General features: G+C 40.6%; 1 protein-coding gene across 1 annotated transcript; it reads left to right on the top strand.

Annotated features, from left to right (window-relative positions):
- On the top strand, positions 3,716 to 4,642 carry LOC110433706. The gene has a single exon (XM_021456220.1). It carries the CDS (start codon positions 3,716 to 3,718, stop codon positions 4,640 to 4,642), a length of 927 nt encoding a protein of 308 aa, XP_021311895.1.

The following is a 14,256-nucleotide window of genomic DNA, read 5'->3' as shown; positions in this document are numbered from 1 at the left end:
AAATTTTCAAAATTCTCGGTATCATGAAAAGCTACAATATATATGAACGTAACATTAAATATAAATATAGATAGAAAAAATAACTAATTATATAGTTTACCTATAATTTGCAAGAAAAATTTTTTAACCCTAGTTAATCCATAGCTAGACAATAATTATAAAATACAAAAGAAATTGTTATAGTACTCAAACTTTTTATTGCACGAACAAGGCCTTGTTTACTTTCTAAAATTTTATAATTTTTTCAAGATTTTCCGTCACATCGAATCTTATGGTATATGTATAGAACATTAAATATAGATAAAAAATAATAAATTATATAGTTTACTAGTAATTGTGAAATAAATTTTTTAAATATAATTCCATAATTCAACAATATTTATAAAATATAAATAAAAATACTACAATATTCATTTTATAAAAATATTTTGTAAACAAGACCTGAGGTGCGTCGACGCATGCAAGACGGAATTTGCCGCTAGCGATGGACGAACGGCGATGCCTGTGCCGCTGCGATTGAGGCCTTTATCTTCAACGGGTTTGCATTTTATTTTGATAAAACATTAAATTTATTAAGTCTTAAATTAATAAGAGGAAGAAAAGTTACCTTCAATAGTTTGGTAAAATTGAGTTGGCAAAATCTAAAGTGTAGACCTAGCGGTTATTTTTTAGACGAAAATTTTCTTCGCATTATCGACTCAGTCGCGCGTCTTTCTTCACACGCTATTCCTGGCACTGCCGCCTTTCACTTTCCGATCATATGTGCACTTGAAGGAAGAGAATAGATCAAGGCGACAGAGACTGATTGCAGTCGCCAGGGCTTCTTGGAATGCAACTAGCGTACTGGAAAACGATCGCGGCCTCCAACTCTCCGCGAGAAGAAAACGATGGCGGCAGGAAAACCACGCGCGGGGAAGGAAAACACGAGGGGCTGTACGATGTCAAACACAATACACGCTTGGCATATATGTCAAACCTGGTCAAAAATTTGCTAAGTTAACCAAAATGCAAAGCACCTTTGCCAAACCGTTGGATATAAGTTTTTAAGACTTTTTTTACAAAAACAAGAATACAAAAGTCCATTTGTAAAAACATTGGAGATGCTCTAAGGCGTTGTTTAGACCTTATTTAGTTCCTAAAAGATTTTGCAAATTTTTTAAAATTCTTCATCACATTAAATCTTGCGGCATATGCATAGAGCATTAAATATAGATAAAAACAACTAATTGTATCATTTGCTTATAATTTGCGAGAAGAATCTTTTAAGTCTAGTTAGTCTATAATTTGACAATATTTGTCAAATACAAACGAAAGTGCTACCGTGTCTATTTTGCAAAAAAATAGGAGCATCTCCAATAGTTTGGCAAATGACGTCCTATCCATAATTTATTTGGCAAAATGAGAAAAAACCCAACATCCCAATTACTCATCTTCACTAACTGGCATGTCTCCTGTCTAGCACTTAAATATACGCGCGGGCTTCATGCTTGGCATCGATCTTTCTCCTCATGCTTAGTAGGGCTCTTCGTTCGCTTAGCGGGTTTTTTTGTTTTTGAAATAAATTTTATCAAACTGTTGGAGATGGGATTTTTTTCTTCCCATATTATTCTGGGAGTTGACAAACACCAAGATTTGAGAAATGAAATTTATCAAATAATTGGAGATGCTCTAAGGCCTTGTTTAGTTCTTAAATTTTTTTGGATTTGGCTACTCTAGTATTTTTGTTTTTATTTGGTAATTATTGTTTGATCATGGATTAACTAGTCTTAAAAGATTCGTCTCGTAAATTACAGACAAACTGTATAATTATTTTTTATTTTCTTCTACATTAAATGCTTCATGCATGTGTCCAAATATTTGGTGTGACGGAGAATCTTGATTTTTTTTTTATTTTGGGGTGAACTAAACAAGGCCTTAGTTCCCAATCCAAAAAGATTTCACCTATTCCATTGAATGTTTGGACACATACATATAGCATTAAATATAGATTAAAAAATAAACTAATTACATAGTGTAACACACCAAAATTTGCAATTTTCCAAATAGGATAGAATGTTAAATTGTGTATTTTTGTGCCCATTAAATATAGGAAAAATAATATTTTTTGTTTGAATTAAAATTTACCATAGGAGCTAGCAACTTGTTTGAACCTGCATGCCTTTGCATTGGATTTATTGTGATGAGTGGTTTTGACTAAAGTTTAAAAGGAATTCAAATTTGGTTTTGAAAATGTTTTGAAATAGGGTTGTTTGAAAAGAAAAGGGAAACAAAAAATAAAAAGAGAAGAACTTGTTGAAAATCAAAGTCAAAAACAGTATGTGAATATAGACTTTGAATTGTGGCCAAATTAACGAAGGAGGAGAGAAATTTCAAGAGTTCAAACACTGTAAAATCTTTGTATTCATTCTCTTTGTCCCCTATAAATAGAGGGTCACTCTCATGCTTGTAATACACACCAGAAAAAGAAGTAGAAAGCTCACTCTTCCTCCCATCTCTCTGTGCCCAAATATCTGTGTTCGTGAGTGTGATTGTGAGCATTTCAGTGACTCGATTTCTAACACGTTATCAGCACGAGCACTACCGGAGCTAAAAGGTAAATAGGTGAGAAATCGATTCATTCGATGCTTATGTTCATGAACAAACACACAAAGCACGAGCACGCTATCTCACTGTCATCCTGAAGATGCGCATAACCGAGCTGTCGCCGTCCCAAAGACGCGCGGACAAAAACGCACCGGACACGCCAGGAGCACTTGCGCGGGACGGCTGCCGCACCCGCCGCCGCGAGCCACCACCAGGCCGCCGCCTGGGTTGAGCCGCCCGCGGCTCTGGCCGGCCGTGGCCGTGCCCATGCCCGCGCCTGCGTTGGCCGCGCCCGCGCCGCCGAGGACGCGCCCGCGCGCCGCGCCTGGCCGCGGGTCGCCGGGACCGCGCGCCTGGCCACCGCGCCGCCGGGGCCGCGGGTCGCTGGGGCCGCACGCCTGGCCACCGCGCCACCGGGGGCCGCGCGCCTGGCCGTGAGCAGGGAGCCATGGCGGCTGACACCTCCTCCTCTCTCTGTTCTTTGCCTGAAGAAGAGGATAGTATGGAGAGAGAAAGGAAATGGTTAGGGTTAGGGTTTACCTTCCCTATTTATATGACCTCTGGACGAATCTAAGTCGTCCATCGTGATGGACGGTCACGATTGATTGGGTCGATATGGCCAAGCCATGAAGGGTGAATTTGACCCAATTAAGATACAACGCATATTTTTATTATTTGCGCAAAGTAGTGGCCCGAAGCCCACTATAATAATAACAATAATAAAACACACGGCCCGAAGCCCGTGAATTATGCGCGGCCCGAAGTCCGCCATATTTATTTATTTATTATTATTATTGTTATTATTTATTTTCTACAACTATTTATTGCATTTAATTCCGTATATTTACTTTATTGCAATACTTTATATTTAATTGCAAAGTAATCTTGAAGATTACACCTGGGAAAAATATATAGTCCTGAAGACTATATTAAGTCGTAATCCTGAAGATTACGCACCGACATCTACTAATCCTGCGCATTCATTGTGCAGGCATGTCGGACATCGCAAAGAGAGATTTTGAGATGCTCGCCGTGGATGGCAGCAACTACCGGTGTTCGTGAGTGTGATTGTGACCGACACTCACGAACATCACGAACTTGGGCGACCGACATCAAGATCAGACTCGATGGCATGGGCCTCGATCATACCGTTGTCCAGCCTGAAGCTGGCAAGGATGAGCGCACAAAGCAAGATAAGGCAAAAGCATTGCATTACCTGCGACACCACCTTCATCCTGACTTGAAGTGCGAGTACATGACGGAGAAGGACCCGCTAGTCTTGTGGCAGTCCCTGAAGGACCGCTTCAGCCAGCAGCTGACCATTGTGCTCCCCAGAGCACAACAAGACTGGATCAACCTACGCTTCCAAGACTTCAAGTCTGTGGTAGCGTATAACTACGCATTGCACAGGATTCTGACCAAACTGCGTCTATGTGGCCAGAAGATCACTGACGCTGATATGATCGAGAAGACCTTGTCCACCTTCCACCCCGGCAACATTGTACTTCAACAACAGTATAGAAACTCAAGGTACACCAAGTACTCTGAGTTGAGTGAAGTACTATCTGTTGCCGAGCAACAGAATGAAGTTCTCATGAACAATCATTCTGCCCGGCCTACTGGTTCCATAGCTGTGCCTAAAGCACATGCCAATGTTGCTGAGAGTTCTCGCAACCGCAAAAGGGGCCATGGAAGGGGAAAATGGAAGGGGAAGAAGGGTACCATGTTCAAGGTCAAGGGAAAGGGAAAGCCCAAGGGTAGGTTCGACCCCAAGAAGGAAAGAGGTGACCATAGTGGGGAAGAGCAAGGCGATTGCTATAGATGCGGAGCAAAGGGGCATTGGTCCCGTAATTGCCGCACCCCCAAACACCTCGTTGACCTTTACCAGCAGAGCAAAAACAAGAATAAAGGTCATCATGAGTCCCACTTCCTCACTGAGCCTGAAGCTCGGCCTGAGAAGCGCGACGACAGGGTCGTCGATGCAAGTGGAGACGTCCGAATGGACGAGAGTGAGGACAACCTTCTTGATGACTTTGATATATTTGGAGACCTGCAGTGATCTCCAAAGAGTCATGTTAGCGATGCCCACATGTACTAGTTTGGCCATGTATGCTCCTGAAGAGTGTTGATATTTGGTAACGCAATAAGGAAATGATCCGCAAGCGCACGGATATCAGTGAGCATTTCACCCGGGAGGTTATCCAGAGTTATCGTATTTATATTTTTACCACTGGGAGAAAGGGTGCATCTGACTAACCAAATCTATTGCTACTGTCCCTTTAGGCACAAAGAATGTCTTTCGATATGAGTGATAAATAGAGAAGACTGCAACCGTAGTCTCCTTCTAACCTTGGTAAGGATGATCTATTGCTCTAATGGGGAGGCTAACGGAATCTAGACAACACAAAGGATGTTCGACCCGCACCTATAAACCCTATCCTTCCTGCTAACGAGATGTGATCTACAAAGGTAGCTCGGAATTGTCACGTTCCTCACTACTACCACGGTCCAGCTAGTCAGGGAATATCTATGAGTACCCCAGCCTAAACACCACGTTTACGCCAGCAATGATTACTCTAAACTCTACGCGAAGAGATTAAAGTAAACTCATAAACCATAAGAACAATAAAACAAGAACTTACTAGAATTTAGAAGTCGAATTACTGAAGAATCCTAGGAGCAAGCTTCGGGTTAGGAGAACTTGATCCCGCAGGTACAAGCTTGGAGTAGACACCGACAGGCCGGGCTTCCTCCACTCTACACCTCCACTCTATATCTCTCAATCTAGTAGAAACTAGAAGATCTATTTCTACCTTACATTGATTGCTAAGCCTAAAAAGAAATATTAATTAGAGAAGAGGTTTTCCTTCGAGGGCACCCCTCAGTCTCTATGATAATTTCTTCATGTCTCTCCAGGGGCCAGGGGGGCCTCGCTTATATAGTCCTCCCCTTCTATGCGTTTTTGGGTTGATAGCCGAGGTGGTACTATGTTTTTCTTGATCCAATAGGTCGGTGGAATATCCCGAGCGAAGGAGTCCTGATTTGGCTCCAATAGGGGGGCGGGCGCCCAGGCTTCCAGGGCGGGCGCCCTGGGTCTGGCCCAGCTTCGCCTCCGCTTCGGTCTCGTGGCTTCTGGAGTCTTCTAGATGATGTAAAATTGCGCGGTGCGTTGATATCTCTATGTAATCCCGACATGTGGGCCTTTCTTCCTTATTTCCTGATAACCCCCTGCAGAAATAGATAAACAACAAAACTCGTGGAATTCTGTCAGATCAAACCCTAATTCTAGGTGATGGTTGCATATTGGTCCTTTCTCATGTTTATTTGATAATTAAAATTGATACTTAAGAACCGTCAACAAATACCCCCATACTTAGGCTTTTACTCATCCTCGAGAAAAGGATGGTTAAGAACAATATCTGGGGTAAACATTTAAAACATTCTCTTTATAATTGCAGGGTGTCAAAAATTCCACTGTGTACCATAGTCATGGAAGTATATGGTTAAGAGTAAAGATCCTTTCTTCTCAATCCTATCACTTGGAGTTTTTGTATATTTTTGAAAGAAAGTTAGCATACCTTTTTGATCCTCATAGGTTCTCTCAGATCACTCATTATCTTTTATATATATCTCACTGAGGCTGTTTTATTTTGCAAAAATTCTCAAGCATACTTACTTTGCATTTATTGCCTGATCAAAAAGGGATCCGAGGAGGGAAATGTCATACTCTTAGATCAAAGACTTAAGAAATTAAAAACTTTGTCAACTCTTGCTGGCATATTGCTTATTAGAGGGACCATGGGCTATTATTTTTTCTCTTTTTTTAAGTGGATACCGAGGTACCCCTAATTCTACTGCCGGACACTTGTCCATTTTTTTTCTGCGAGGTTATCGAGCACTTGCTCCTTTTTATTTCCTCGAAATATCTCTATTTTTGCATAGCCCATGCCTCTAATGCAATAATACTTCGGAAGAGTGAATCTTACTGAAATAGTGTCTTGATCTTGGGAGCATGATAAATCTCTCAACAAGGGTCTAACTCATTTTGAACAAACTCAATACAGAGCAGATAGCTTTTATAATCATAATTAATATATTTATTTTCAGTTTTATCAGGCATATAAAACACTGAGGATGGTAGCTAGGAATTTGAATATTTTGAAATAAATTCTCCAAGCAACAATGATATCAAGAATAAGAAACTCATACTCTACCATCACATATTCCATATTGACTTAAGTAACACAGGGTTTTAAAATGATTTTATACTAATTGCAAGTTTTCAGGAAATATCACAGATTGAGATTAATCATGATTAGAAATATTTTAATCTTTTTATTTTATCATGTCGGAAACAGTAATCTGCATAATCCAAAATAAATATATGTGTAAAGTAAAGTGTGCAGAGTGTGTACCTGAGTGGTGGAGTGGTGTAGTCGGAGTGTGGTTGGCATGTCGAGGGATCTCCCCCATACTTGTTTTCTGCTTTCTTGCACAAAAATAAAGTAGAGACACACAAGACATAATAATAATACTCTTTATTGATCTTGAGGTATTTATTACACAAGGAAGAACAAAATTATTTTTGGCTATTCTCTCCCGGATTAGAAGTAGAATATTTTTGGGTGATTCTGAAGATGGAAATGTATGGATATATGTGGATGGTACTTCCGGAGTAGAAGTAGCATGTGTGAGTGAATGTGCAAGTGAATCTTGATTTAACCACATGACAAGCTCCTAAGGGTCTACACAGCTTGACCACACTCAATGCTCATAAGCAGTAAAAAGTAAATGTGTGGCTCGAAGTCTAGCAAGCATGTATATATGGCTGTGGTAGGAATTTAAACTCTCATCATACAGGAACTCATCATGCAATATTTTAAATATTTCTCAAAGATAAAAATTCTCCAGAATTCTAGCATCTCTATGAACAGATAAACAGCAGCTCAACCTTCCCATATCATATCCGTTAACAACTTAGATTTCAGATCAAGTTTTCATCCCACAAGTTTAGATCTAGAGTAAGGTTTAAATTATAACAGTTATGTCTAAACTTGAGAGGGAACTTAAAATGTGCAAATTAGGCAGAGCAACTATTCATCATTTCCATGCTTGAGTTTTATTTAGATACAGATTAGCATAGCCACTTTATTTATTTATTAAACACACTAAGCAAAAGACATATATATATAAGCATAAAATCTTTATTTGTTTTTTCATAGTTATGTATATTTATATTCTAAAAGAATATAAGTATAGAGATAGATAGATAGAAATACTTATCGAGATAAATGGGGTGCTCTCCCCCAAGCTGAATTTTGACGTAATTTCTCTTGATGTAGCTAGCAGGTGGCAGAGGTGTATTTGAAAGTCAGCAGCATTGTGACAGCGATTAGAATATCCTCCGTCTGCCAGTCTTCTTGATTCTTAGATTCTGTGGAGCTCAAATAGACAACAAAGCTTGTGGAACTAATTAAGTGTTAGCATAAATATCTAGCCTTTATCATGTTGAGACTCCTTAATAATTATTACTCCCTGTTTTTATATTTTTATTTTATAAAGCAGAAAAATATTTTTATTTTATTTTTATGCCACCACAGTGAATGTACTTATGGGTTTTATGCCACTCGTATCCTCACATGGGGCTTACTGTTTTTCACATTTTTACTTTCTGTTTAGAACTTAATTACTAAGTGAACTACTTGAAATAATTGAAAGGGAAAGGATAACTACCAAGTTTACCTCTTGGCAAGGCGTTCGGTGTTTTTAAGTCCTCCGAACGGGACTCTCCTCCTTCTCAATTATCCTGGGGTTCGTTGGGTGGCGTAGTCGGTACTTCCGGCAGCGCCTCCTCTTCATGTATAGTTATCTTCATTTTCCACACCTGACTTGGTGCTTCGGTCTCCTCTGGATAATTCTGTTTAAACTCAACGTCTTCTGACCTTACAACTTTTCCTTCGTAGTCTACCCATCCGTCCTTGATGATTTGCCTCCTCTGGTTGCGGTTGCGTCGTCTTCTTCTTGTCCTGACCTGCTTAGAATCTTCAACTATATAGTTAGAATCATTAAAGTAATGGCGTACCTTCTCAGAGGGGAAATACACGTGGACTTCTCCAGTTCCAATGTAGATGATAACTTGGATAGTGTTGAGGAATGGTCTTCCAAGGATGATGGGTGGATCGTACTCGTCTTCTCCCATATCAATGTTCTGAAAATCATCTGGAGCTAAATATATATTGGTTGTAGGGGCATGGTTCCATGCAGGAGCTGATAAGTAACTGCGGCCATTATGTTGACGTTAGATCCGGTGTCGTAGAGTGTTTTCTAAAAAGAGTATCTATTGGTTGTGCACTCGATGATTGGAACACCAGGGTCGTCCTTCTTGATCAAGAAAGGTGACTTGAGTCGACGATCTTGACCTCCTTGAGCTGCAGTGACCATCTTAGCTGACTCGGTCCACATTTGCTTGTTCCTGTTCCTCCTGTTGGTCCTCTTCCTTGGTTCATGTTGGGATTGCTCTGAAGTTTATGTAGTCTTGTTCTTGAAGGAAAGTCTCCTTCTTCCCCTTGATGTAGAGACTGATCTTGGCAGCATTAGCGTAGATGACAGCTCTGGTGTTTAGGAATGGCCTCCCTAAGATAATGGGTGCCCTCTCCTCAGTACCAGTCTCTACCACCATAAAGTTTGCTGGAGCGTACAAGGTACCAACTTGGACACAGAGGTTCTTTAATATTTCCTTTGGGAAACTAAGTGTCTGATCTCCATTGTGTTTGTGCTCGTAGATCCCGGTTCTTCACTTAATGGAATCTGGGAGTTGTAAAACGCCTTCACGTTTCTCAAAATGTGTCCTGCTCATAGAGACAAGGCAGAGATCAAGTGCATGGGCTCTCTTGGTGGAAAACACCAACAGAACCAAAAGTGCATTTGTTCTTTTCTAACCTTAAGCATAGTGAGCAAGACAAAGTTGATGGATCATGAATGTAGCATTTAAAACATTTGTTAGATCAGATGGCTCAACCTAATGGAAAGATAATCTATCTATATTTATGTTTTGTTTTTATCTTCCAAAGATTGAATGTGCAACATATTAGCTTATATGTTTAGGAGCGTGGGATTACGAAGGTAGTACTAAGAACAAAGATTAAGGGACTAAACATGTTGAATCAGTTAGGTTGGTTAATTTAGAGTTATAAATCATACATGTTTGTCTCTTTATTTATGTGAACGCCAGAACCAAGGAGAAACTTATAAAAGGATAGTCAAGTACCTTAAGATGTTACCTTTGAAGAGTGATGGTACAGTATCACCTTGTAGAAGCTTTCCTTTCTAGCGGTTGTGCATCGTGTTTGTGGCTCCCTCCATGGATCATCTCTTATGAGCTACATCTTTCTTGTGCAAATTGTTAAACTTCATGTGTCACTTTCTTCATCTCCAATGTGAGTTTATCTCAGGACTTCCCAGGTTGATATTGAAAGTTTTCCTGCAGGGGTTAGTCCCACAAAATATACCAATGTCTACACAAGCAATTTTTAGTTCGATAACCGAACTAGACTCCATGTCTAATCAGATTAAGGAAGGTTGTTTAACCTAAGCACCATGCTTAATTTAAAAGCCAATAGAAGTATGTGCAGTACTTCCAAACTAACACTTACTAGGATAAACAAAGTTAGCGTGATGGCATTTATAGAGATCTACTTAAGTGAAGATGAAGTAGTGTGATTAGTATTTAACAAATTGAGCATGTCTCAAAGGTAAGGACAACCAACATAGCAACATGGCAAAGGATGTTTTATGTGAAGTACTCCCCTAAGCTTGAATTTTGCAAAATTCAAGATTTGATGAATTTAATTCAATGTTGCATGTTGATTGGTTGGGCATACCTTGTGCTTGTCATTCATTCGGTCTTCTTGCTCCAATCCTAGAAAGGTTAGTGACAAGAATACCCGAAGGAATATTTCTACAATTATCTTATATGCTCAATACACAAGGTAATGTTGCAAGTAATTAGAAGTTCATGTTACAATCTGATAAGTGCTTGTTTTAGGACACTAAGCTTGTCCTTGGGAAACCATCAATTAACTCGATGAGATCTGCAATATTTATTATAAACATATGCATCGACAACCGCTCTTTTAAAGTTTTTATAAATAGAAAAGAAGAGAGGGTTGGAGATCTCAAATGTGGTGATAGCACATGAATTTTTAATGCCCTCTAGCCATTGATGTTGCTCTCCTCGATCCTCCTTCTTATGCATGGGATGTCTAGAGAGATTCATAGGATTATCGGGAGGTTCAAGAGAAAGAGCATAGTAGAGATTATTAGGCTCAAGGATGGGTTGGATAGCCGAATCATGGGATTGGAAAGTTTGGAAATCGGCTATTGAAACTTCCTCTCCTTGTATGGGAGATGATTCCTTCTCTATCTCTATGATTTTTCTATGAAGACTAGTACAAGAAGGATGTCCACGAATGAAGACATACCTTCCGTTACTAACTGATAAAGAAAGAAGGACTCTACCAAAGGTTATATGATTAAGACCAATGTGAAAATATCTAGGAAAAACATGGTCTTGCAAGGCTAGGTCTAAACCAGAATTTATAGAAAGATTAACAGATTCCCTAGGTGTAGCTAAAAGTGCATTATCTTCTTGATTAAAAGATAGGACCTCGGCTATAGAAAAGGGTTGGTTTTGACCTATTGCAATCAACTCCGGACACAGATCATAATTAGGGGCAGGACGTGTTGACTCCCATGGTCTATGGCTGGTCTCCGAAGGTGCAAGGAATTTAATAATAGTTATGGAATTTGAGTTATCCATAAAGATAAAAATAAAAAGATAAAAGAATAAAAGAATAAAAGTATAATACAAGATAATAGCAAGACTCAAAGTTATCTCAGCAAACCGTCTTTCTCCACGGCAACGGCGCCAGAAATGCTTGTTGATATTTGGTAACGCAATAAGGAAATGATCCACAAGCGCACGAATATCAGTGAGCATTTCACCCGGGAGGTTATCCAGAGTTATCGTATTTATATTTTTACCACTGGGAGAAAGGGTGCATCTGACTAACCAAATCTATTGCTACTATCCCTTTAGGCACAAAGAATGTCTTTCGATGTGAGTGATAAATAGAGAAGACTGCAACCGTAGTCTCCTTCTAACCTTGGTAAGGATGATCTATTGCTCTAATGGGGAGGCTAACGGAATCTAGACAACACAAAGGATGTTCGACCCGCACCTATAAACCCTATCCTTCTTGCTAACGAGATGTGATCTACAAAGGTAGCTCGGAATTGTCACGTTCCTCACTACTACCACGGTCCAGCTAGTCAGGGAATATCTATGAGTACCCCAGCCTAAACACCACGTTTACGCCAGCAATGATTACTCTAAACTCTACGCAAAGAGATTAAAGTAAACTCATAAACCATAAGAACAATAAAACAAGAACTTACTAGAATTTAGAAGTCGAATTACTGAAGAATCCTAGGAGCAAGCTTCGGGTTAGGAGAACTTGATCCCGCAGGTACAAGCTTGGAGTAGACACCGACAGGCCGGGCTTCCTCCACTCTACACCTCCACTCTATATCTCTCAATCTAGTAGAAACTAGAAGATCTATTTCTACCTTACATTGATTGCTAAGCCTAAAAAGAAATATTAATTAGAGAAGAGGTTTTCCTTCGAGGGCACCCCTCAGTCTCTATGATAATTTCTTCATGTCTCTCCAGGGGCCAGGGGGGCCTCGCTTATATAGTCCTCCCCTTCTATGCGTTTTTGGGTTGATAGCCGAGGTGGTACTATGTTTTTCTTGATCCAATAGGTCGGTGGAATATCCCGAGCGAAGGAGTCCTGATTTGGCTCCAATAGGGGGGCGGGCGCCCAGGCTTCCAGGGCGGGCGCCCTGGGTCTGGCCCAGCTTCGCCTCCGCTTCGGTCTCGTGGCTTCTGGAGTCTTCTAGATGATGTAAAATTGCGCGGTGCGTTGATATCTCTATGTAATCCCGACATGTGGGCCTTTCTTCCTTATTTCCTGATAACCCCCTGCAGAAATAGATAAACAACAAAACTCGTGGAATTCTGTCAGATCAAACCCTAATTCTAGGATGGTTGCATATTGGTCCTTTCTCATGTTTATTTGATAATTAAAATTGATACTTAAGAACCGTCAACAAAGAGCATTTGTAATGTAGTAGATGGTCCAAACTGTTGTAATGTTTCCCAGGAATTATGTAATGTTGTCTTTATGATAATGCATGTTTTATGTTAAATTCTATTTTTACTTTATGGTATTTAACAGAGCCTGTGGGACCCAATGGCGGAAGCAGAACTCTGTCTTGTAGACAGTGGTACCACCAATACGATACTAAGGGATACTAGATATTTCCAAACATTAACAAAGAAAAATAGAAATATTATGACCATTGCCGGAAGCAATGCTCATATTGTGGGCACCGGAAGTGCCACACTAGTTCTCCCTATGGGTACTCAAATCTTTGTAAAGGATGCACTGTTGTATCTCGACTCAAAGTGCACGCTTTTGAGCTTCAAAGATGTCCGTGCAAATGGTTTCCATGTAAAAACCGAGATCGAGCAAGGTGCTGAATACCTGCTGATCACTAAATTCGACGGGTACCAAAAGCGAGTGGTGGAAAGGTTCCCTTCATTGCCAACAGGCTTGTACTACACGTACATAAAGCCCACAGATGAGTATGTTGCGATGAAGACCATATTCAGAAACACAGAGTCGTTTCGAATATGGCATGACCGCTTGGGTCACCCTGGGTTGGGTATGATGAGAAGAATCATCAACAATTCTGCTGGCCATGATGTCAGAGGCTTCCCAAATCCTGAAGATTTTATTTGCACCACATGTGCAAAAGGGAAGCTAATCACTAGACCATCCCTCCTGAAGATTAGGGATGAGTCACCTGTGTTCCTGCAAAGGATGCAAGGTGACATATGTGGACCTATCCAGCCCCTGTCGGGCCCATTTAGGTACTTTATGGTACTGATTGATGCATCTACCAGATGGAGCCATGTGGACCTGTTGTCCACTAGAAACCATGCTTTCTCCAAGCTCATTGCCCAGATAATCAGGCTAAAAGCAAGTTTCCTTGATAACCGCATCCAGTCCATTCGGATGGATAATGCTGGTGAGTTTAGGTCGAAAGCTTTTGATGATTATTGCTTAGCCCTGGGCATTAAGGTAGAGCATTCAGTACCACATGTCCACACACAAAATGGTCTAGCTGAGTCCTTGATCAAGAGGATCAAGTGGATTGCCAGGCCGTTGCTGCAGAATTGTAAGCTGCCAACCAGTTGTTGGGGTCATGCGGTGTTGCATGCTGCATCGCTGATCCAACTCAGGCCAACTGCATACCATGATACATCCCCTTTGCAGTTAGTGCGTGGGAAAGAACCAAGTATTTCCCACCTGCGAATATTTGGCTGCGCAGTGTACGTGCCAATACCACCACCCCAGCGTACTGCAATGGGACCCCACCGGAAGTTGGGGATATATGTTGGTTATGTGACTCCGTCCATAATCAAATATTTAGAGCCTATGACTGGGGATCTTCATACGGCTCGGTACGCTGATTGTGTCTTCGATGAAGACCATTTCCCAGCATTAGGGGGAGATAGGCATCCAGAAGAATGCCGGGAAATTTGAT

Source organism: Sorghum bicolor, chromosome 3, assembly GCF_000003195.3.
Source record: "Sorghum bicolor cultivar BTx623 chromosome 3, Sorghum_bicolor_NCBIv3, whole genome shotgun sequence".
In the NCBI taxonomy this organism is placed as follows: domain Eukaryota; kingdom Viridiplantae; phylum Streptophyta; class Magnoliopsida; order Poales; family Poaceae; genus Sorghum; species Sorghum bicolor.
Note: the sequence above shows the minus strand (reverse complement) of the source record. Positions and strands in the feature narration are given on the sequence as shown.